Source organism: Lampetra planeri, chromosome 41 (assembly GCF_965212315.1).
Source record: "Lampetra planeri chromosome 41, kcLamPlan1.2.h2, whole genome shotgun sequence".
Taxonomy (NCBI): domain Eukaryota; kingdom Metazoa; phylum Chordata; class Hyperoartia; order Petromyzontiformes; family Petromyzontidae; genus Lampetra; species Lampetra planeri.
In genome coordinates this window covers 10,643,170-10,669,007 of record NC_136147.1, presented here as the reverse complement: position 1 = coordinate 10,669,007, position 25,838 = coordinate 10,643,170, and the positions used below count along the sequence as shown (strand labels likewise).

Sequence of the window (25,838 nt, the reverse complement as noted above, 5' to 3'; positions counted from 1 at the left end):
GTCCCCTCTGCTTTATAGCCTTCCACCCTTCATCCTCCCAACTAACCGATACCCTTTGCAGATTTACCTCGGCACATTTTGACAGAGTTTGAGACCTTAATATAAACCGTATTAATGTAGTACTGCTGCAGTCCGTGATGAAGCAGCGGGGGAGGAGGGTTTAGCGCCCTTGCTGTACGTGGTGATGCTGACGAGCGTCGTGCGGTTTGTGCTGCAGTGCAATGCGCCAAGAACCGCCCCGTGTTCTTTGCTGAGAGGTTGTTCGAGGCCATGAAGGGCGCGGGGACCGACGACTCGACGCTCATCCGCATCGTGACATCACGCAGCGAGGTGCAGACGCACGAACGCACGCATGGTGTCGTCTGACACGAGGGAATCGTGTGTCTCACTGCAGTGGCTGCATGCATTTCGCGATATCTTTATCAAGGCAATTTAGTCTGGGCATCTAGCGATCCTCGCCGCATCACGTTGCTCATTCACTGCCGTTTCAGATCGACCTGGTGAACGTGAAGCATGCCTTCCTGGAGAAGTACAACAAGACCCTGTACAAGATGATGGAGGGTGACACCAGCGGAGACTACAAGCGCATGCTGCAGGCGATCGTCGGGCAGAACTGAGCCGTGCCCTAGTGTCCCACGCTGTAGGGTGGTGGCGGCGTAGTAGTTTCAGCATGCAACAGTAGCCACCAAGCCCTCTCCTATGTGGATGTCTTTATCTAAGCCCTCTCTGCTTCTTTGCTTGCCCAGGTTAGATTTATATTGGCACGGTTGTGTTAAACTCTTGTTTTTGTATCTTACCCAATGCCAGTGTTGCCAACCACACATGCACCAAGTGCCCCTGATAACAGCTTTGGGTGTCCCCCACGCTCTCGTCGCATGTGAACTTCGGATTTCTGTTTCATGTAATGGGATGGGGTGTCTTTTAAATTCACAAGTTGTCCATTTTTAGGAAATAAAATGGTTCAACACACAATGCAATTTCAGCACAATCAATAGGGTAGTGACTGGATTGCAACAGTGGCTCCCTACTGATCATAAGCAATTGGCCAAAATGAAGCGCTGTGCAACTGGGCGCAATGCTATTACGTACACTATTGCAGAGGATGGTGCAAGCTGAGCAAACGAGACACGAACAGTGGCACAAGTATACGTAAAGTACATAGACATGCGCACTTTAACAAAAAAGACAAATATCCCTGAATAGCATTCACTGTTGGCAAGTGCTGTCAGGAAGCACCAATGAAGATAGGCATGATACTCCAGAGGGGTAGTGGCCCCAAAACATTGCCTGGTCACCTTGGTCTTCCCAGTGCTGATGGTTACCCACCCACACCGGGCACTCGTTTAAAGCTTAACCTCGGGGAAAACCAGAACCGGTTAAGATATTCATCACCGATGTTGGTCATGGGTTCATAGCTCAATGCACCAATCACTGCACCACCGGTCCCCACATATAAAAAAAGTCTTGATACTTAAAATGAAAGATCCCTCATTTTAGTCAGATGTTACTTTTGTTAGCACATTCATTTTGGCATCTTGCCTGACATTGTCTCCCAAGTACTGCTGCTTTTGTACATGGAGACACTCTGAGTAGGAGGCACTCTATTTATTATAGCCTTCACAGGATACAAAGGGTAGCTACACTTTCAGTCAGGAGAGCTATCAGACTGCCAGACTGACGCCAAGAAGGTGAAGACGGTGATGAAGACTCCAGCAGCCCGTCGGGATTCCACTCCAAGCAACAGCCCCGAGCCTTTGCTCGGGGTCCCCTTTTATCCTCTTCCCGTGGCCTTGCTCCGCCCCAGGCCACACCCCCCTTCTAGAACCTACGAGTGTGTTCCCGGGCTTACCTCACGTGCCCCCTCTATCACCTTTGCCCTACATCCCTCTGCTTATCACGTGACCTGCTGACAGGGCTGCTGCAACCGCAGAACTCCTTCTCTGCCAGCAACCAGCGCTATGCTCCATAGTGACCCATTCCATGTCACTGCACATGTGGCATTATTGGTGTTCAACAGTTAATAATTACCTGTGCTTCAAATCTCAACTGCTCACTGGTGGAGGACTATACATTTGTAGTGAGTCCAACTGACTCGCAGACGTTCTTTAGAGGCAACACTTTTATTGTAACATCAACCCGTTAACACAAAAGGGTAGATACAGCCTCGGGTGGTGGACCACCCAGCTAACTACTCTATACGTAGGAGTTACAGCTACCGAAGGGCAGCCCTCACTCGGGTTTGCGACCACGTGTTGATGCCTCGTAGAGCTTCCAGCTTGTAGAATGAAGAACCCCAGTCCCTCCTAGGGACCCACCTTTTATAACCCTCTGGGTCGGGGCCGCTCTGCCCTTGGCCCCGCCCACCTTCGAGTGTTCTAGCTCCCTCTCGAGAGCTCTCCCCGGAGACGTGATCACCCCCTAACCCCCCCCCCCGCACCTGGGGCCCTCTCTGTGGACACTCCAGATCACGTGTCTACAGGGTCAACCAGAGAGCCATGGCCTGGGGCAACCTTGCCCCTGGGCTGACACTCCCACTCTCCCTTGTGGGAGCCCGCACTCCACCCAGCGCTCCCCAAGCCCCGCTAGGGCTGGTACTACACCCACCTACGGGGTGTATGCGATGACAGTGCAACGCACGCCACGGCCCTCTCGGGCCGGCATCATACAGTGACATCCCTGATGTCACTACACATTTATTAGGCACAATTAATCCAAGAAGTTAAGAAATATAAATACAAGATCCAGAGTCCACTGGTCATACATGGGAAGTGTAGGCCAGGTGAAACAGGTCGAGTCTTTAGAGAAGACCTCAACAGTGCGAGTGAGCTCATGTCTAACCATGAGTAACAGGGTGGTCCAGAGTCTTGGCGTAGCACATGCAAAGGTTCAGTCACTCCAGGTGCAGTCCAGTTCTTGGCAGATGGAGCACATGTAAATTGGCGTATCCAAGAAATCATGATCGTGTGTAGGGGTGTATCAGCTGTTGAATATAGAGTGCTGCGAGGCACTTTAAAGCCTTGTATGTTAGCAGCAATACTTTAAATTGGACCTAAAATGTAATTTGAATAGCTTTTGTTTATAGGAGGAATGTTCAAGGGATAAGGCTCGCATGAGCATCCTGGAGGCCGTGTTCTGGACCAGCTATAGTCCCAAGACCAGAACCCCAAGTAACAGAGAATTGCAATAGTAGTTCCAGATTGGTAAGTGCCAATGCGATGCAAGTGGGCAAATGTTTCTAAGGTGAAAGGAAATACGGATCACCTTATAAACATGTGCATTGAAAGATATGTACGCCTTTGAAGAAAGTGCAAGATAAATGCTAATGGTGAAGTCATTGCTGTTTTACTTGTAAAACGAGTCCTCCAGTGAATGTGCGTGTATAAAGTTCACACTTTACAGGTGGCACATTACGCTTTTTCTCATCACAATAAACTGCACATTTGAAGAGGCATTCCCTGCATCGGGGTTCCAATGATCATTTCGCATCACAGTAATTTACAGTAACAGGACCACAAGTGCTATGTCTCTTGTCCATGACTCGGCATGGATGCAGATGTAAGATTACATTCTGAAATTTAGTTGCCCCACTTTCCATCAACATGGAAGAGACGGGTTTGATAGTTTTGTGTATAAATGCGCAAGCAGAGCATACGTCCTAGGTGTGTTCAATCCAAACGCAGGTATACATGGTGAAATGTTAACTACCTCGCCTGTTATACAGGAGGTTGTGGGAAAGATCCTGACACCCCAACACCTGTATATTTGGAGTTTGCATGCTTTCCCCGTGGCTGCGTGAATTTTTCTCCAGATTCTACGATTTTTCCCTCCACATTTAGAAACATGCGTTTAGAGTATTTGGCTGCTATAAATTTCCACAAGCCACTTCGTTCAGCTATCATTTGTAGCCAGGTCGCTTCTGAAAAAGAGCTATATAGCTTAGTTGAGCCGAAGCTGATAAAATAAAAAATAGCTTGGACTTGCTGCAGCCAGGTGAACCGAACCGAGAGGCCCAATGCATGTTCATGGAGACTAACACAAATGACTTTCGCTCGAGCTGCACATGAGGTTGAGTTCACATCTGTACCAGTTTTGTAATTTACTAAATGAAAGGGTGGAAAGCTTAAGCTACTGACAATGCTGAACAGGTCTAAATCAACACCAGGAATATCCTGGAGAAAGCAACACGTCTCCACAATTTATCCACGTGAATATAAACAAACCACAGCAATAGGCTGACGTCCTTGGTGTCTTCCTCACATCATCGGTGTGTGTCTCTCGTCCTTGGAGTCTCCCTCACATCCTTGGTGTCTTTCTCGCGTCCTCCCGTGTCTCGCGTCCTCCACGATGCCCACACGGAGCCAAAACAAAATGCGCAGGGCCAGCTCGCGTGATTGGCCCTGCAGGGTCACACGACTGCATACGCACAATTCGGTACGGGGAGATGATGGGGGTATCAACATTTCCACAACGTTTTATTTCGAAGTCCATTAAATTGTTCGACTGGGCTTTTTTTTTACATTTTGTTCTGGCCTGCTGAGACATTTACAGATAACAGTAATATTTACGAGGAAGACCAATCTTGTCTTTAATAAGCTTGTGGGATGTGATGGTCACATTCCATGCAGGCCATGCTGTTCCCAGTGAGAGCTGTACCACTGACACCTGCGAGAGATAGGTGGCTCTTTACTGATGAGACTTGTGCATGCACTCAAGGTCCAGGTTGGGCAGCACAGTGGTGAGATGCTAACTACCTCGACAGGTATACAGGTGATGGGTTTGATCTCGACCCCGACACCTGTATATTTGGAGTTTGCATGTTATCCCCATGGTGGTGTGGATTTTTTTCTGGGTCCTCCGGTTTTCCCCTCCACATTTAGAAACATGCATTTGGAGTATTTAGCTGCTAGAAATTTCCACATAAGCCACTTAGTTGAGCTACCATTTGTGGCCAGGTCACTTCTGAAAAAGAGCTGTATAGCTAAGTGGGCCTTACCTGGTAAAATAAAAAGTTGAATAATTTTGTAGTAATGTCAAAGCTGCCTCGTCGGGCCACTGCATATGTCCTCACAATAGACTACCCGTCCCGCCCACGCCTTCAGACAAAACACTCCCTGCCCAGGTGGTGTACCGGCATGTAGCCATATCCAAGCTGATTCAACCATAAGAGGTTTTTGGGGTTAGATCACGTAAATTTACACGATATAACCCAAAAAACCTCTTATGGATGATATTGGTCGCGAAAGCCTACAACTGATTCAACCAGTCTCTGTGAACACATGGCACTGTCAATCCCCCCGCCTCATCACTTTACTCGGCCCGATTCGTGTTACACTTAGGAGAGACTACATCACCTAAATCAACATCTCACCTCACCACCTCGAACATTAAACAGCTACTGCCGCACTAATACGAAGAGCCCCATTCTTTTGGACCATCACTGAATGGGAGCCGTGCCAACCTTGAGAAAGTGAGCAGAATGTGAAATTACACAAGGAAATGCATGCAGCATTGCGCAAATGAGGCCAACTCAAAGGGTGCAAGACAAGACCGACACCTACAACAAAAAAAGACTTTACTCATCGGGATCATCATCCACCCACGTGGCCACCGAAGGTGAAGTGGTGAGAACCGAAAACCTATCGGATTCTATTCTTCCCAAGCACCTAAACGACAACAGGAGCTCACACTCATCTTAGTTTTGGGAGCATTCTTGAATTTGATTATTTCGCCCATTTTACATTGAAACCGAGAAACATGTATTTTCGAGGCGCTTAATAATTCGAACTACGAACAGGCCGCACAATATCCGATCACTCAGAATAACTTAAAGGTTAGAGGAACCACCGAGACAAGTGGGAAAACAGCCACAATTCCCCAAGCTCTGCGGACCACTATATATTAAGGTATCGGCCAATTAATTAGTGGTTATATGTAGGAGGAAACCAGAGCACTCGGAAAAAAACACCTATGCAAGGGGGAAACACTCAATCCCGAAAAGACAACAGGTGAAGTCCACATTTTTACTGCATTCTCCTGGCAAGCCAGTTTATTAGGAAGCCACTGGAGCTATGCACTTTAAATTCTAGATTGAAAACTAATTTCTTTAAAACTGCTTTGTGTTTAGTTTCTTGTCCTTCCGCCGCACCTCCAATTAGCACGGTTGGCTTCGTACAGTGCAAAAGAAGTTCAACATAGTCATACCTCGGTATACGACCGCTTTGGAATACGTAAAATTTGGTATACGTCGTGTTTTGACGATAAAAACATGTCTTGGGATACGACGTCTTGCTTGGGATACGACGCGCTTGCTAGAACTTGTATGGGTCGGGATGAGTCACCGCGTACAGTACCCACGTACACAATACTGTTATGGGTCTAACAAGCCGTAACAATATTGTGTGGCATGACCAGACATTGTCACACTTCAGGAACATTCTTAGAAGGCAAAAACAAACTTGAATGGACAGGTTTTTAGTAAAACTCAAACCTGGTGAGCCTCAACCAGGTCCAAGTCTCGATTTAAAGCTTTCGTGACTGCAGGGATTCATATTCTCGGTTCTTTCGGTAAAGTCACGTAGAAGGGAAATAATAAAATAATACAACATAATAAAATAAAATTCTCACGACGTTTCGGCCACAACGCAAGCAGCCCAAACCACCGCGTATCAAGCTAGTGCATTGTGGAAAACAAAAAGGGAGTTTCTAAAGAACTACTAGTGTAGTGTATACCCAGTTACTTAATGTTAATAGCTCAGCTTATTGGAGAGTATATTGAGTATATTGATTATATTGATGTAGTTTATATTTAGTTTTTTCACATCGGTTTATTGTATGGTAGTAGGGTATTTGTAGTTCTTTAGAAACTCCTTTTTTGTTTTCCACATAATGCACTAGCTTGATACGCGGTGGTTTGGGCTGTTGCAGTTCTTTATTATTAAAAATTTCCCTCCCTTTATTACTGCTAATTCTCCATAATACACTAGCATATGACTTTGAGACCCCCCACCGACCTACACATTCCACAAGGAGTGACTAACCCCATATCTGCATTTGTCATCAATATTCTAAATTCCTCTGTTGATATGTAAACTCATTTGTAAAGGCGCTCTCCTCCTCCCACCCAGCTTAAAATACGCTGCCAAGCTTAGCAGTGTTCATTAGGACGCTGTCTTTCCGACAGCTGTTTCTTCACCTGATGGCTGCTTGGATTGTGGCCGAAACGTCGTGAGAATTCTATTTCATTATGTTTTATTTTGATTATTTCCCTTCTACGTGACTTTACCGAAAAAACCAAGAATACAGGTCCAAGTCAAGAAAAAAGAAAGAAAAAAGAAAGAGAAAAAACCCCTGAATTTCAGTTTCCTGAAGTTTTAATGGAAGGGGACTCTCCTTCCAAAAAATAACATCTCCTCCCCCCCTTCCTCACCACCATCCTCGTAGGCTATCAACTCCTCTTAGCAAGGTAAAGTGATGTTACATTTAATTTATTTATGTATTTATTTTAATTAATGTATGCATTTTAGTAATAAGTAGTGTCTAAATTATTTCATACAACCCCATTAATGTATAATATGCCATATAAAATATAATTTCTTATATTTTATACGTAATTTTCGGTATAAGTCCTACCTTCTGGAACGAATTAACGACGTATACCGAGATACCACTGTACTTATAATTGCACGTTGGCACCTATGGGCAGGGACTTTCACAACATGTGTGATTCACTCGCCGCCGCCGCCACCGTTGCCTCCATATAATTGGATTACAGGCGTGCGCCACCAGCGCCCGGCAGCTGCTACTGCGCTGCCAGCAAGATGCAACAACAGAAGCATCTCTCAGCAACAAGGGGCTCAGTAAACAAACGCATCTCAGCATCAAGTACTTGTAAGGCATATATCCACTCAGCTTCCATATTGTGCAGATTATGCGTGTGGATGTTCACAGCACCTACATGTCTGTATTTCTAAAAGAGAAATCAGTGACGTGTAAACAGAAGAAATGGTTCATGCAACAGGCTGATGGGCACACCATTACTTAACCTTTGGATATGTAACCCTCTCGCAGAAGGAAGTCGTACAGCTTCCGAGTTTTGTTGACATCAATCTTTATGAGAGCCCGGGCTTGGGCAAGACGCAACCCACCCAGCTTGCGGCTTTCGGCTGCCAGAGCTCCACGATATTCCAAGTACGCCTCTGGGACGAGGCGCACAGCCTGGCACAGCTGTGGGGCATGCACAGGGCACACGGTAACGCGGGAGCTGAGCGCGACGCTCGCACGTGCGGCAAAGGGGCTCCGCCGTGTGGTCCTGCTGCTGCTAGAGACGCTCACCGAAATTCCCCTCAAAACAAAATTCACCAACGCACAGATACATCACCAACAGTTCTCGAGGCACAGACAATTCCCCATCCTGCGGTCATTACATTAAGGTATTTGGCCTACTTTTCAAGGCTGGCCAGATGTCTTGCAAGAAGTGGGAGTACCCACACTTCACCCCACCACACACAACCTGCCGTTTGACTGGTGTACCCATTTATGCCGCTGGGTGGACAGAGGCGGGGAGGATTACAGAAACCTGGCCCCACTGTTTCAACTGCCGTGCCGGGAGATGGAAACGGTGACCTCTGGATCGCAAGTCTGGTGCGCTAACCATTACACCGCTGTGGAAGCACCCCCAGTCATCAGTAATTAAAACCCATGTTACCGGGTGGCAGTGTCCGGAGTTATGTTATAACTTGGCTACGACCCAGGATAAAACAGCAGAGCACATGAATGTAACGCAAAAGCAAAGAAACAAACGATGTAAAGCAGAATCCATGGAAACCGTGAAATTCAGAAGTGGTCGCAATCTCTGGTGTCGTGAGCTGATAGTCTCAGCGCCAGACACCAATGACTTCACAACAATGTCAAATTACATTTGGGTTTTCACTTCAATTTGAACAAATATTTCCAGCTCCTAAGCATTGACTGGAGCTGCCTCCTCCAGTAGCCCGTGCTGCCGATTCCCTACCCGTTTATCTCCAGAATCAAGACCTCCTCTGCCGAGGACCGCTGCACCCATCTCTCAGGTGACTATCCCCACCACTCAGGTGACTAACCTTACCTCTCAAGTTGCTAATACCATATCTCAAGTAACTGCCTAACCCCATCTCTCAAATGATTAACCCCATCTCTTAAGTGACTGTCCCTATTTCTCAAGTGACATCTAACACACTTTACTTCACATTCATGATGCACATGTTCCATGCTCAGATGCTACACAAGCCCAAATTATATTGCAACAGTTCCAGTTAAACTTTACAAAGGCTATTTTAATATAATTCCATGAGGTTGGAGATGAAAGAGAAGTGTGGTGGCGCTAGAGGATTCGCTCAGTGAGAATGAAGTTGCTGAGCGGACTGGATGAGGAAGAGCAGATGCAGGCTCTAAGGGGTGAATGATTGAATGTATGCATGGAACGCCGCCAGGAAGTATGCGGTGATTCGGCTGCTGCTGCTGCCCCTGCTGCTACTCCTGCTGCTACTCGTGAGCTGGGGAACACAGTGTGGGGGGGGGGACGATCGTGTTCTTTACAGGCTGTGGAGATCTCCACTGTGGTTCTATTCAGCAAAAAGAGACGGACGAAGAGGAGGGTGCAATGGCTCGGGCTTGTGCAGAGCGTGCAGGGAGCCAGGCAACTGAGAAAGCCCTGACATGGAGAGAGAGGTCGGAGACCAAGGGGGAGACACGAATGAGAGGCAGTGAGACCCCGCTGCTTGCCTGTCGGCTATGCAACAGCTGTGGGATCTGCTCCTGGTGGCCTCGATGGACACTTTGCCACGTGACTCGTGGCAGTGACAATCGATACATTCTCATGCAGACACCAGTGGTTACACGTCCTGCTAGTGAAGGGTGAAAATAAAACAAATCGATTATACCTCCTTCTCCTGCTCATTAAGCCTCTCAGTGCCAGGCAGTCCGGTGAGATCCAAAGGCGGTGCATTTCTTCGGCCTACACCACACACAGCAGCATGGTCTTGTTAGTACAGCGGCAGAGCCTCTTAACTCTGCATGTCAGAAAGAATTGTGCCTTGAGGAGACCTGCATCATGTAAGAGGACCAGGCAAGTCGCACCTTACTTCTAACAATCACACCAGTTTTCAATCCATAGTAAAAATGGTCTTCATGCTCAATGCCTGATGCCACCACAGTCGCCATCACCTCCTTCCTTTTCCCAGATTCCACAACTGTTGCACATTCCACACAGGTCCTTCTGGCGAACTTCCCCCACCTCCTGGTCCCCGGTCTTCCCCTCGTCCTCTGCCCTCTGGATGATGCCTCCAATGGCTGTCTCGCGTTTTCTTTAATCACTCGGCGATGTCTCGTCCCATCCCCTCCCCTCACTGTCGTGCGATTTAGACCCTCACAGATCACTGAGCTAGCGCCGCCACTAGGTTGTCATTACCTGGCACAACTACTACCAACGTGAGGTGCACCGCTGCGATGTGATTGGCTGAAAAAAGAGTTGTGACCTTGTTTCAGCCAATCGGAAAGATGGCACACATGTATAGAGCAGGGCATATGTATACAGTATCTTCTAACTTATAAGAGTAAAACAAATTCTGTCCGTCCGTCCGTCCGCGCACGTGCGAGGGATTTGGCTCTCGAACCGTGGGGTTATTTGTCAAAAAAAACTTACCAGGTAGCACGCCCTAAGCCCCGAGGTGGGCAGGCGCTATGCCGTTTTCCCATCCGTAAACTGTAAAGTAGTAAAAATAGCGTTTTTGTGCGATTTCTCTTTATTTATTTATTTCCCCGCCCAAGCTGCACGGGGGTTGCCCCTGGCAACGCACGTGCGTTATCGTTGGAGGGGGGGGGGATTTCTTATTCACGTTCAAAATGGAACAAAAATACATGCAACGCTGAGGTAAATTCATCAGTGTCATGTCCTCTTCTCTCCCCCCCCACCCCAATGTGTGCACTTACTACTATAGGGTCGGTAGACACTAATATTCTAACGCTTAGATAGTATTATTGTAGCTCGGGATGGGGGATGGTGGGGGGTAGCGGCCAAGACCCCAGCCAGGCAATGTGTCACCTGCTCCGGCTGGGCAATCTAGGCGAGGCCGCTGGCTGTGCATGGGAGTAGGCCTCACCACGGCAATGTAAAGTACAATTTTATTGAATCTTTCGCTAAGAACTCAGGTCCATTGTTACTATTATGAAACAAAAAAGTTGACAAATATTACATTAATAATCTTTGTGTGGAGATAAGAACTCAGGTTCATTGTTTACTATGAGGAAACAAATAAGTTTGCAGATATTACAATAATAATGTTTGTGTGCACAAAACTAAATTTTCATTATTAGGTTGCTAAATATTTCCTTTTTAAATCCTTTATATTAAGTTCGCGTGCTTGCGTGCTTGCTTGCTTACGACCGTGCAAATCTTTCGGTCGTGTTTTAACCCACTTCCCGTGATCCAATCGAGCTGACATTTTCCACACAGACTCGTTGTGCGTAACAATTAATGTTCGTGATATTTTTTTTCCAAAATGTTACACTTTTCAGGACAAAAATATATTTAATTACCAATTGCTTAATGGTGCAATGCAATCATCTGACACATAGGTGGCAGCCATCTCAAGCCAGAGGACGAGAGGACTCTAGCCACCACGCATATAAAGGATTTATAGTGAAAAACTTTGTTTTTACTGGTGTTTTTATGACGCTGAGACAGTGTACTGCCAGTCTGTGCTGTGACCTGCTGCCTGCTTATTAATAAACGTCAGTGCACTGGCACTCTATTACCTACACTGCTAATTTTGTTTTTGGCTATTATGAGTGTATGCCAGTCTATAATCTGTTGCCTGCTTCTTTACCTCACTCAGTGTACTGCCAGCTTTTCGTGTTGACTGTATCCTTTTCAGCTGCTGACCGTATTGCCAGCTTTTTATGTTGACTGTAGCAATGCTCATGTCATTGAGTCGGCGTACTAACAGTTTATAATCTAGACTGTAGACTGCTTCTCAACTTACCTGTGCATACTGCTGCTCTTTAATGTAGGCTTATTTCAACTTATTTCTTCAATGCATTTCTATTGTTTCGATTGCTTACGTCACACTTTTTCCTGCGATGCTGATTAATATGTTATACTGCTAAATACGTTGGACCTTCTTCGATACAGCCCTTTGCATTTCGTCTATCGCTACATTCGTCGGAACATCACCCATTTATATGTTGCCATACCGCACCTTTACTTTCCACCAAAGCGAGGAGCACGCGGGGAGGTTCAATTCCCCAAATATTGTTGACCTTGCTTTCTTATGGTGGGTGAGGGACATTGTGAGAGAGACATTGTTCTTCCATACCAAGAAAACACCGTCGCACGATTTCCTGACACTAACAGAGCATACGATGCCCTACAATAACCCATTTTCCTGTCGCAAGGCCAAGATGGGTACCACGTCAACATTCTTCCATTTACAAAGCTTCAGGACAAAGACATCCTCACAAAACTGTCTCCTCTAAAAAAACTTATATTCCTTCGTGATCATGGACAGAGGAGGAAACCGCATATTATGGTGCGCCAACCTCTTTCACCTGTATGTTGTCGATGAGTATGTAAACATTGAGAGTGAGCGCCTTCTTTACATTCAACTGAATCAAAACCGCCTGTGTGTGAACAGTATGCTCATCTCTGGGACACCATCAATGCCGAAGGAGATGCAAACGCTCACAATGTGGGCAGATTCGTTGTTTTGCCTTCATCCTTCACAGCTCCACCAAGATACATGCATGAGAAGATTCAGGATGCCATGACGTACATCAGCCAATATGCCATGCCCCATCTCTTCATCACCTTCACTTGCAATCCCAAATGAAAGGAGATCCAGGTTTACCTTTATCCAAACCAAAAGCCACCAGACAGACATGACATCTTAGCGAGGGTCTTAAAACTCAAAGTTTATGACCTCATGATGCTTATTACGACCAACGAAGGCGGCGTCTTTGGATAGACAAGCAGTAACTTGCACAACCATTGGGTGGCAAAAACGTCGTCTTCCTCATGCTCACATTTTGCTATGGATGAGGGAAACAATTCATGCAAGTCACATTGACACATTAATCAGTGCTGAGCTACCTCACCCCCATCAAGACCCTGCCCTTTTTTATGTGGTCTGCAACCAAATGGTCAATTTACCATGTGGCCAGTTCTATCCAGCTCTAGCTGTGGCATCATCGGGGATTGCTGTGTAAGTCGATGTGTGTGTGTGAGTCCATGTGTGTGCGTTAAGGTCCATGTGTGTGTGTAAGTCGATGTGTGTCTGTCTTTTTTGCCCGGGCGACACCAGATGTGTGTGTGTGTGTAAGTCCAAGTGTGCGTGTCAGTCCGTGTGTGTCAGTTGCTGTGTGTTAGTCGATGTGTGTGTGTTAGTTGATGTGTGTGTGTTAGTTGATGTGTGTGCATGGCTCCATGTGAGTGTGTAAGTCACTGTGTGTGTGTGTGTGTCTATGTGTCAGTCGATGTGTGTGTGTACGTCGATGTGTGTGTGTACGTCGATGTGTATGTGTGTGTGAGTCCATATGTGTGTTAGTCCATATGTGTGTGTAAGTCCATATGTGCGTGTAAGTCAATGTGTGTGTGTGAGTCGATATGTGTGTGTAACTCCATGTGTGTGTATCTAAAGTCCATGTCTGTGTGTGTGAGTCCATGTGTGTGTGTTAGTCCATATGTGTGTGTAAGTCCATGTGTGTGCGTGGCTCTATGTGTGTGTGTAAGTCCATGTGTGTGTGTCTTAGTCGATTTGTGTGTGTAAGTGCATATGTGTGCTTAGGTCAATGTGTGTGAGAGTCTACGTATGTGTGTGAGTCGCTGTATGTGTGTACGTCAATTTGTGAGTGTAACTCCATGTGTGTGTATCTAAAGTGAATGTCTGTGTGTGTAAGTCCATATGTGTGTGTGCAAGTCGATGTGTTTGTGTGTGTGGTTCGATGTGTGTGTGTCTCCTTTTTCTCCCGGGCAATGCCGGTTACTTCCCGCTAGTATACATATAAAGGGAGATCTCGTTTGGTGCTCAAGATGAGAGCGAATATAATCAGCGCTAAAAGGGGTGATTAGACCATTGTGCATATGGGGATCTGTTCCCAAAAGTGTAATTTCATTCGTGTCAGCATTATTTGAGAGCTTGATTGGGGTATCCATAAGTTCTAATAATGAGGGTAAACTTGATTTCATATATATTCTTAATAACATCAGTATTATGTACTGTCCTGACAAGTGCATTCTACTGTATTCCTATATGGCAGAGGTCGGAGATGAGGCTGTCGGAGCTGCTGCGCTCCCAGTCTGGGTCACTAGGAGAAAAGCTCCAGGACCTCTGTGATCTTAGTGATGCCCTCAGTCTAAATAGATGTGATGAGGTTTCTTTCAGGTGTAGAAGAGACTCTATCCTGGTCTCGTGAGTTCCTGGTCTCATGAGTAGCTAAACAAATCGATTTTTTGTTTAAATGTAATCGTGACCACAAACGGTGATAATTATCAATAATCGAATCGCAGGGTGTGGGGGTCTGGTTGGCCGAGAGCATTCGTCACTCTCATTGGGGGCGGGTACGTTTTCTCAGCCAGCCGCTACTGCGTGTTCACTAGTAAGCACTTTGTAAAAAGAAAATTGTATTTCTGAATTTTGTTTCGTAAGATTTTCACCAGGACAAAGAGCACAATAACGAATCGGTGTTCTACAGGTTCGCGCCGAGTAAGGTCTGCCTGTATATTCATACACACAACTATGCTCTACATGTTGCAACAGACTCATGTCGTGAAGCGCACACACAGTGGTTGCTGTGTACGTGTGCTTCACAGTGGTTGCGAATGCCAGCATGATAACTTTACCAAGAGAGGGGATGATTGGTCCACCTGGGTTACGGCCAGCATCCCTAAACACGAAAAAACGACGGAAAGCAAAACACAGCAAGAGCATTATAACAAAGGGTGAGTAAAGCCCCAGGAAACACGAGGTTGAATTGGAACATCAATTATGCAAGCAGTTTCACTTTGCAGCCAATACACATGTTTTGGTAAACACAGCTGTATATCAACTCCAATCTTACATCCATCTTCCTCTGCATAACAAAAAAAGTATAATCATCACGAGCCATGATCAATCCGCCATTGGATGAAGGTCTCGCTCAACCATCACCAACAACAAAAAACTCAAAGGTCCTTTGCATTGTGAACCCGTACCATGTTAATGCAAGCAACGTACACATGGTGTGTAACGTGTGTGTATTGCACAATGTAGGTATGTGCGCACGCGTCTCACAGAGCTGCTTGCCGCTGCAGCCACTGTTGGCAGGCATTGGGGTCCTGCACGTATTGCATCACATCCTGTAGTACAGTGCGCCGCAGCTTCTCCTCCTCACGGCGCACGAGCAGCCGCTCATACACGCGCGCTCCTATGCATCGAACAATAGACATCAACCAGAGAGAGGGCGCAATGCGATTGGCATCGACAAAGAGACTTTCTTGTGCAGATCAAACTAGTGCCATAACATTGGTGATGATCTGTTACAATCTGCCAACGTGGGATACTGGTTGAAGAGCACCATTGCCTGTGATGTCTCAATGCTGGTGTGATAACTACAGTGACTCTTGACATTGTTTCAGACTGTATTTTGTAATGGGTGAAACAATATGGGGTGACGAGTTAAGGCCACCATAACTTCCTCCACTACCCTGTTAGCTGCCAAGTGTGATCAACTCATTTCCTACTTAACAATGGTTGAGACACTCAGGATTGAGCATTGGCATCCAACTTTCCCTCTCCAGTGGCCTTGTCTACTTATCATTCCACCACCTCCTCTCAACACCGTATCCCCACCATAAGCAGTCTTAATCCATCAGGGATCTTCTGCCCACCAATCACTCATTGGCTGTTATATGCTGTTCCCTACATTATCAGCTTCTTGAATGCCTCCATTGTAATAAAGAAACCAGCACTGGACCCAAACATTGCTACAGACTCCATCCCATCTAAACCCTTCCTTCGCTTGCAAAGGCCCTGAAAGGGGCATCTTCTCCCACCTTTCTGAAAAACCTCTCTCCATGGTCTCCATGACCCAGTCGAGTCTGATTACACCAAGGCCTTTCACAACAAGCACGGTGCTCAGCAGCCGATGCGTTTTGCTGCTATTGCTTCACGGGCTGCGACAAAGACTGAACAAATGCATTTCATTACCAAGGTCAAGCTCCGCACTCGTCAGCCTGTTGAGATTAAAGAGTTTCACTGGGCCTACAATATCGTGTGCATGTGACGCATTGAGGGAAGGACAGCTGGCACTGGAAAATGCGGTGCGTACCTCTGAAGGTGGTGACTCCACAGACACGGTAATCCTGTAGCCGTTGGACGTCCTTGCGCAATTCACACTCTACTGCAAACGAGACAAGGAAAGCAGCATCACCCGACGCTCCACACATCAACACTCGGCTCTGCAATCCACCTCTTACACTCGTAAGCATGCACCATGTAGCAAACTTAGTCTGTGATGTGCATGCATACCCTCATTCTGGAAGAGATACTTTTTCACACAAACTTGGCAGATTAAATTAATGTTCACGCATTTGTGTTCAGTTTTCTGGTGTGCTTTTATCATCAGCATGCCCCACGTTCTCCACACGTTTATTCCGATAACTGGTTCCATCTTGGGCCAGTCTCTTAATTTCTTGCTCTTTCAAGGGCATCTTCTGCTGTTCTTCACGAGTAGCTGTCCCTGCATAGTTTCACTTGCTTCAATTTAATCATGACAAATATTCACCTGTGGTTTCCTTCCTTTCCCTGCTGCCTCTAGCAACTGTGTGGGTGCGTCTCAATGAGAGCGACCATCAATCATTTCCAATGGTATTTCTGGTTCCGGTGTAATACTAAAACTCACGTGCATAGCTCTCGATCAGCTTGTCCATCTCCAAGGGCTTCATCGTCTTAGCAAAGGGACGAATGGCCTCGCTTAAATCCCGCACCTCTTTGCTGTTTTGTCGCTCCAGGACTGCAGACGCAGCCCAAGCACAGAACCAAGCAGCCGTTTGTAAACAACGCTCGTTGCACATGTTCACTCTTAATCAAACTCATAATCAGTTATAAACCGCGCTATGTTTTAACATGCACAATAAGGAAGTAATTTCCTTGAACACATTATTGAAGTAGTTCAGCTATCGAATAAAGTAATTAGAAGAGTGACAACGACAGTAAAACTGCCCACGTATTCCACGCGACGTGGAGCGGAACCTTCCACGCGAATGGCTTCTCTCTCTGTACGAAAAAGCGTGGAAGAATGTAGAGCATAGAGAAGGAATGTGCCACCTCCCCCAGATAGGAACTCCCGACCAAGATTCCCACAATCACCAACTCCCTCTATTAAAAAAAAAAATTCCCTTTGGCAAAAAAGCGTACCTTGGAATTTGCGAAGGTTAATGAGTCCATAGTCACGAACAATTCTGAAAAACAAATGATCCCTTTTACTTTTATACAAAGAAACACATGTATGAATACAGCAGTCCGTGTAGAGCAGTTCATGTAGAGCAGTTCGTATAGAGTATGCTACGTGCTTTTTACGCCTTTGCCGCTCCTTGAGGCGAGAGTGATAGATCTCCACCACGGCCATCTTCAGGGCTGCGAGAGAGAAGATCATGCAGTGTCCACTAAGGGGGGGCTCAGTACCCCCCACAGCTCCAACTCTTGTGATGACCAATCTCGATGTGTATTTTGCAAAATCACACTGCACGTACCTGATTATTGGTAATCAAGGATATATGCTTTACCATGGAGGCTCTAAATTACACCCATGAGCAATGCAGCCTGGGCCAAAATGGGTTGGAACCCTAGGCGATTGTTACAATAAGCACATTTCTCTGCATTAGATACAAATAATTGGCGCTGCAGAAACAACATTCCTGTTGGCAAGAGAAATACTCATTTAGTTTCTTGCAAATGCTTTGGCAAACAAAGTACTAACAAGAACCCATTCATTGTGGTCCATTCTCTTGGAGCATGCCTACCTATTCTGGTCCTATGTTTTAATTGAAAACCTCAACTCGCCTCACGTCTGCTCCATTGCCTGTAGAGTAGAATCGTTCCGAATGCAGGAGTGGCCTGCACTCCCCAAAGCTTCCATGCATTCCCTGCAAGGGCTCTCTGCAGCGTCGGCGAGTGCAGTGCGTGCTACAAGTGTGACGACATGTTTGAATGTACGAAACAAACGAGCACATTGTGACATGTCAAAGAACCTGCATTGGTTCCGCACTACACATCAGAGCCACCTTACTCACCACGTGACACATCAGAGCCACCTTACTCACCACGCAAGACATCAGAGTCATCTTCCACAAAATCTATGTCCCTCAAGTCCCATTCAGCATAGTTATCAAACTCCTGAAATAAAACCAACCACACATCAAATCATGATAAACGTATATTACTTAACTTAAACAAGGTGTACTTCTATGATATTACAGATGCTATCCGCCCTGAGCCAAGTGTGATGACCCATGGCCTGATCTTAGTTTTTCAAATATTTCACCTCGGATAATCCCTTGAGACGCAACGTCTCGTACGCACAGGTATCCAGGGCATCAGATGACACACACATTGCAAACACGTCATGACACGTGTAGACAAACACATGAACACATTTGTTGTCCTTCCCCTGCACCTCCGATTATCACAGTTGGCTACGTATGGTGCGAAAAAGGTCCAACATACATACATACATTAGGCGTATTACTATACAGTACGCACTTACACAATGACTATCGCGCCCAACCACGCAGAAAATAAATAAACACGTGTGCAATTACACGGCGCACACTGCCGGGTCACATGGAATGTCCCCTAGGTGTAAAAGTCGCAGATGCTGCGCAAGTGAGCGTTGGCGGACCATCTCAACGGGATGCCAAGGCCGGCGGCGTGCCCCCCATGTGTCTGCGCCATGAGGTCACCATCTTGCCTGGCAGAAGTCAGATCGGGCCGGCATGTACCCGGCCATCTCCCTTGCCACTGCCGAGTCAAGTCCCGGCCTCGGAGGATCTTCGCAAGCTTCACGCACACACACGCACGCGCATCTCCTTCATTAAACCATGAAGACTTTCGTCAATCATTTGCTGTTGAAGATGTCACAAACTCCATTAGATAATACTTTCAACTGGTAACGCACACAGCATTCACTCACTCTCGCAAGGAGATAATGACTCAGAGGCACGAGGAGGAACAACAGACACTGCGGGAAGAACGACAGACACTGCGGGAAAGGCAGCAGGGACGCGGAGAGTCGGCGCTAACAATTGCTGCGGAGAGTCGGCGCTAACAATTGCCGAGGTTCTGCGGTCTTCTGTATTCAGGTGCTATGGGCCAATTAAGTGTTTCTACACGTGGTAAGAAACCAGGAAAAACCCACAAGTCTGAGGGAGATACACTATACCAGTGGTTCTGACCTTTTTTTGGCTACTGTACCCCCCTTCCTGACTCAACATGGTTCAAAAAAATAAATGCATGAATAATAAACATCAATGTTTTAACCATTTACACATTGTGAGGTATCCTAGCTAGCTCGTAACTGCAAGCGAATAAGAAAAAATTCCAAGGGCACTCTGCATGCATGACGTAAAATTGGTCCGCGCTCCGCGGTTACTCTTGGAAACCAAATTGTTTATGGTCAATGAGTTTAGAAAAGTCTTTAATGTAGATCTAGGTTACCATATGGGTAAACATTTTATTGTAGTTATTTTATATTGGCAATTCCATCCATGATTATTCACCAATGACTCATGTATGATATAATTTCACATATTTATAAATCATCTCACGTACCCCCAGGGGTCCGTGTACCCCCGGTTGAGAACCACTGCTCTATACCATACAAACGGAAGAGGTGGAGTCCACATTTTAGCTGTACTGCCTTCTGGCAAGCCACGGTATGGCACCTTGACATTAGTGTGTTCTGCCAATCCTTGTCTTCACAGTGGTGGATTAAAGGCATGCGCTACCATTGTCTGGATAAATAAATCCTCATTTATAATTTTTCAAAAATTACTGAAAGACAAAATTGATCCTTGATTTAAATCAGTACCCCAAACCGTGACATTTCATAAAAATGAGCGGGGAAGGCAAATCGCTCCTTGCAAACGCCTGCCCTCCACTACCAATGAAAATCACAGATACGTGGCGACATCAGGCGAACGTGTCATGGCGTCGGAAGCCTGAAGCAGGGTTCCCATTCAGCTTCACGCCGTGTCCCGCAAGAGAACGACTGTGTCAATCACTATTATAGACTCTTTTGGAGCAGTTCCCTCTGTCAACAGGAAGAAATACGCATCGAGACAGTGGTCAAGAGATGACCTCCAGGCTGACCCGAATGACCAACCCCACGTGTTAAGATTATTGCACAATAGCCGAGATGCCCCTCACACACAGATCAATGATGCATCTGTTCGGAGAGATTTTAAAGCCGTTTCGCTCTTCAAGGAGACGGCGGAAGCTGCATAGCGCTGGGCCAACCCCTTGTGGTGTTGCATACCCTGAAAAGCAATGGGGGCAGCAACGGCGGTGGCCTCCGCCCTGTCGCTAGGCCCCGTGCCGGCTGCGGGAGACGCAAAATGGGGGTTGTTGATATAGCGCTCCATGTAGTGCCACTCGCACTCCTCCTTGCTCTTCCTCCGCATCTGATTGGCCACATCTTGCCTAGGCCACAGCACAACACGGGAGTGTGAAAGCACACAACTGCTAGGTGCAGTGTTGTAGGTTGAGTGCAGGTGCGGTGCTATAGATGTGGTGCTACAGGTGTAGTGCTCTAGGTGCAGTGCTGTGTGGTGCTATAAGTGGTGTGCAATAGGCGATGTGTGTGGTGATATGAGTGTGTCGTGGTTATACCATTGAACAAATTAGATGAGTATAATAATGCAGTAGTTGCTCTGGTTGCATAAAGTTTATATATACAGGAAAAGCTGTTATCCGACATCCATGGGGAATGGAGGGTGCCGGTTAATCAAATTTGGCGAGCCATAAGTCTCACTCTCAAATATTATTTGAGAGTGAGACTTATGCCTCACTAAAAATTTTCCAAGTTCATAAAACTTTTGAGAAATAAATTAAACCTACATTTTATATTATTAAGAAATAATATACTCTTTTACAAAGGTACTCAGCAGTCAGTGATAGAGCATTCTAAGTTGATTGTAGGGAAGCAGTGCGGCAGTTTAGAGTACAGTATACAAAGTTAACGCATCACAATGGCAGATGTTTACAATTAACACTGCCGCTAGTGACACCACTCAGCGACATCCTGAAGCTTCTGTAAACAGATATATTAGAAGCACATGGCAAGATGCCAAATGGCTATCGGATTTTATCCGGATACGTAAAGGAAGATTTATATTGCCGTATATAACAACTTCCGGTTAATAGAGAATTCCGGATGGTAAAGTGCCAGATAACAGAGCTTTTCCTGTAAGTGTTTTAATTCGGTGAACTTGAGACCACAAACCGGAGTCAAACTGACCTAAGAGTCACAACACAAAACAGCATTGAGAGCTTTCATTATGATAAGCCCTCGCTTAACGCATGTTCACAAAACGCATTATCAGTAAAACGTAGTTCTTTGATTAGGGAACACTTTTCGCACAACGCGGAATGTGCCCGTTATAATGCGGAACGTGCCCATTATAACGTGGAATGCCCTCGTTATAAAGCAGTTTCTGTGCGGTCGACGACAAACTACTTTCTTGTGCTGAGGGGGTGAGCGGTATGATACAGTACACAGAATGATAAGGTAATGTGGCGGCGTACCCTCAGTTATTTTACTCCCGCCATCTTACTGTGTGTGCGTAGTATATCGTATCGCGCCAAACTTTATCGATACATGATTTATGGGGAAATTGTTTGTCGCTTAATGCGGTACTTTTCAGAAACGCCTCTATCGCGTTAAACGAGGACTTATAGCAATTGGAAAGAGGCAGCTCTTTTTCATGGGAAAGATCGGATAAGAAATAAAATAAATTGGCATACACTTGTAGTCTCGTCTGTGCATGCGGGTGGCGTGCGACGCACACACAGTCAGCCGGAGATGAGGTGGTTGCAGGAGGCACCGCTCTGCCCTCTTTATTCGTTGTTGTTGCCAAGCTCACGCCACCACTCGGGCCCTCTCTCTCACACATGACCCCGTTGCCGCACGCCCTGTCCCAGACATGACCCTGTCTGCGTTGCACCGATGGCGTCGACCGGAACAGCCAACGACTGTCCGGCCACGCAATGATCGGGCGAAGGCGGCAGCGACGAGGACGACGACGATGACGACACCGACCACGAGACGAGATGAGTCCAACCCCAGAACCGGCAGCCCGGAGCTCTCGCTCTCCGCTGATTTTTAAATATGTACTACTTTTGATATTGGATTGTTTTATGTTCATTGCTTTTATATATACAGAGCATTGCCTACTTTATGCGCTTTTTCATTCAAATTCAAAACCTTCGTAACAGTGTTATAAGTTTTACCAAACACCGGTTGCATATTAATGACAGATATTCTGGCTTTAAATAAAGAAAATACTTTCTTGCATTAAAGAAAAGACTTTCTTGCATTAATGTCTTGTTTCCGCGTGTGTGGTTTGCCACTGTGTTCAACCATTGCGTTGCATGCGATTATATCAAACAGATCTGGTTTGAATGGGTTACTGTCATTATTCAATTACACCCTAGACAACGAAACACGCAAATAAAAAATTAGAACGACAGGTTTAGTGCCGTAGGTGTAGTGCTATAGGCGGATCTGTAGGTGCAGTATTATCGGTGCAGGGATCAAGGGAAGACAGTCAGTGCAGCGTGGTGCTTTTTTTTATTCACGCTCTTTGAGAACGCGTGATGGACACTGCGAAGGATAAGGAATCTCACCAATTTCCCAACCCACAGTCCAGAACAGCTTCCAGCAGCGTCATCTCTTCCTGTGCCGTCCAGCCGATGTCGAGCACCGGGAAATCTGTCGTCTGCAGAGGGGACACAAGAGGGGCGAGGTGGTGCTCAGGTGCGCCCACTGCTCTGAGTGAAACGACTGGACTGCAATAGCACACACCAGTGTTACCTTGCGGGCCTAATGCCTGTCGTGTTGGTGGAGACAATGCAGCAAACGTCCCAACTAATGACGAATGACAGTCAAAATCAAACAGATGCGGTTTCTGTTGATTGTTGAGCTGCTGTTCGCACAGCTTAGTGGGCTATTAACATTTCCGGTCGCCGCTTTCATCTTAAAGTTTATGGGTGTCACGAGGCATTGCTTGATAAATATTAACTCTTAACCGTACAATATATGCACAGAATCACGGGGGTAATAATCAAAATGTTTCGATTAATTGTGCATTTCACGGCTCCACGTAAGTCGGCTAATAAACGTAAATTGACATTCCTTGCGCAGAACTGAATTACTGAATCTTGAATCGCCCCGTGAATTGTGAAAATGCATCTCAATGGACTGGGGATGTGTCGCCGAGCCCTTCTCAAAGATCCCCACATAGTGTGTGCGTGTGTGAGAAACGGTTGTGTAGCGGTTAGCGCGCTGCGCTATGAACCTGACCACCCGGGCTCAATTCCCGCTCAGGGCCACCAACACCAGTGACGATTATCTGAACTGGTCCTGGGCCTCCCCTAGGTCGACTCGGCTACAAAATGAGCACCTGGTGCAGTGTGTAAACATCGCCACTGGAGAGACAAAGGCGGCCGGGCTTGGTGCTGGCCACCCACCCCCATCGTGTGCCGTGCCGACCTTCATAAGTGCTCGCTAAAAGCACTTGCCCCAACACAGGCTACACGGGGGGGGTGCCTTTGATGTGCATGGGCGCTCTCTGCAAGGCTGCCGTGCGCTTGATGCACCAGCGCGCTCTGGGCAAAGGTGAAGACTGGGCAAAGGTGACGACTTCCAGCACTCACCACGATCTCATAGCTGTGCTCACTGCGATGGCTCCTTAACTCCAGGCCCTGTGCAAAACACTGCCGCACATGTCCCACACGCGCGTTGAGTACAAGCGGTGTAAACACACAATCCACGCACAGAGGCTACCTATTCAGTCACTCCAATGTCAAAGTGCACTTTACCAAGTCTGTGAGCGGCAAACTTGGTTTGTCAATGTTTATATTCGTGCATTTTCAACCCGACGTCTGAGTACAAAAAATCTGCATGAAATCTGCTAGGCAGCGATTGGCGTGGCTCTCTGAAACTATTTTAGGATTTTCTTTTCATGTGATTAAAACCTTTATAAGTGTATATTCTTTGGGTCTTTCGGTAAAGCCACGTAGAAAAAAAATCATATTTTCTTTTTCTTCTATCTACGTGGCTTTACCGAAAGACCCAAAGAATATTAATTCCTACAGTCACGAAAGCTTTAAGTCTTATAAGCGTTTGTTCAGCGGTTTTACTAAACTCGATTCCTGTTTGTCGTGGTCAAATCTTGTAATAAAATTTAGTCTACTTCCCGTTTTCAAATCAATTACACATTCTGCACACGTACTCAGATCCGGTGACAATGCATGCCTGTATCAAAATCGGCATCAATTAATTCGCTACTTTCAAGCAATTAACATTTTGTATGGACGACTTATTATTTATATATTTGTGTAGGTCAAAAACGCCGCGGTCCCTAAACTGTGGAATCGGCTCGCACAAAACGCAGGCGCCGCGTGTTTCAGGCGCCATTGACGGACTTCTCGAACGCGAGTAAAACGAAGTTGTTAATAAAACCGTTGTTTAAAAAAAAAACGTTGTAAAGTAGTTTATGATATGCTGTTTTTGTTGTTGCATGGGTTTAACAGCCAAACCAGTGGTCCCACACATCTTCACAAGTGCTCTCCCTCATAAGAGTGTGAACGGTGTAGGCTGAAGTGCGTTTGACGTTACCGTTATTGCGTTCGTGTTTGTAGGATTATAATTTATTTTATTCACAAATCTGTTTGGATTTACAGCGATGACGACGGCGGCGGCGAGGCACCCCCCACCCCACACACTCTGCTACTACTGCTAGCTGTGGGGAATGAGGGGGGTGTGCCGTGTTTGTACCTGCAGGCAAAGCAGCAGCGGAGGGGGTCCGCACTGACTGCACTTGATGTACGGCTCCACGAGGTACGAGGAGCAGCCGGGGCACGGGGGCCGCGCGAACGGATCAACTGGAGGGTGGGGGGCACAGAAGTGACACACACACGGAGGGTGGGGGGCGCACACACACGGGGGGTGAGGGGCGCACACACACGGAGGGTGGGGGGCGCACACACACGGAGGGTGAGGGGCGCACACACACACACGGAGGGTGAGGGGCGCACACACACGGAGGGTGGGGGGCGCACACACACGGAGGGTGAGGGGCGCACACACACGGAGGGTGAGGGGCGCACACACACGGAGGGTGAGGGGCGCACACACACGGAGGGTGGGGGGCACACACACACGGAGGGTGGGTGGGGGGGGGGCAGTGATGCACACAGCAGCCTGCAACCCTCCAGCTCATCGCCCACCGTAGGGGGGGGGATCGCTACCCAGCAACCGGGCGACGAGAGCCGTCGTGGTGATTACCAATCGTAAACAACCGCTCCTGCTACACGAGGCTGGACGGGGGGCGCAGAGAGGCAGAGGCGGAGAGACACAAACGTAGCGTTACCCGCGCTCAGCCGATCCATGGCGACCCACAGAGCGACACTGCGCCCGGCAGCACAATAAAGATATACTGTACAGTACAGAAAGTGATACCAATAAAGTTACACAAAGCTGGAGTATCGATAGTTACACAGTGCGAGGGTACCGATAAAGTTACACCGAACGAGGTGCCAATAAAGTTA

The 25,838-nt window shown here is 46.8% G+C and overlaps 2 protein-coding genes across 7 annotated transcripts in view; one reads left to right on the top strand and one right to left on the bottom strand.

Moving 5' to 3' along the window:
* The window catches only part of LOC144732212 (annexin-B12-like), a 246,943-nt gene extending 243,492 nt beyond the window's left edge, over nucleotides 1–3,451 (top strand). For both annotated transcript variants that reach the window (XM_078613608.1, XM_078613607.1), the window contains exons 12-13: nucleotides 218–330; nucleotides 492–3,451. In XM_078613608.1, coding sequence (XP_078469734.1) covers nucleotides 218–330; nucleotides 492–617 — 239 coding nt within the window. In that variant the 3' untranslated portion in view covers nucleotides 618–3,451. The remainder of the gene's footprint in view (nucleotides 1–217; nucleotides 331–491) is intronic.
* TADA2A (transcriptional adaptor 2A) lies at nucleotides 2,661–25,764 on the bottom strand. Of its 5 annotated transcripts, none has more exons than XM_078613618.1 (16): nucleotides 25,661–25,764; nucleotides 25,066–25,172; nucleotides 23,943–24,002; nucleotides 22,914–23,005; nucleotides 20,545–20,708; nucleotides 18,979–19,067; nucleotides 18,332–18,404; nucleotides 17,582–17,645; nucleotides 17,427–17,470; nucleotides 16,912–17,022; nucleotides 16,339–16,410; nucleotides 15,303–15,435; nucleotides 14,873–14,916; nucleotides 9,918–9,991; nucleotides 8,043–8,223; nucleotides 2,661–4,413 (listed from the first exon to the last, which is right to left on the bottom strand). In XM_078613618.1, the coding sequence occupies exons 1-16, from the start codon at nucleotides 25,677–25,679 to the stop codon at nucleotides 4,406–4,408; spliced, it is 1,335 nt and encodes a 444-aa protein (XP_078469744.1). In that variant the 5' UTR covers nucleotides 25,680–25,764; the 3' UTR covers nucleotides 2,661–4,405. The 5 variants fall into 5 exon arrangements, 4 of the variants coding, with proteins under 4 accessions (XP_078469744.1, XP_078469745.1, XP_078469746.1 ...); XM_078613620.1 differs by having other exon boundaries at nucleotides 4,281–4,413; nucleotides 8,145–8,223; XM_078613619.1 differs by lacking the exon at nucleotides 9,918–9,991 and having other exon boundaries at nucleotides 8,145–8,223.
* Between the last annotated feature and the right edge of the window lie 74 nt (nucleotides 25,765–25,838).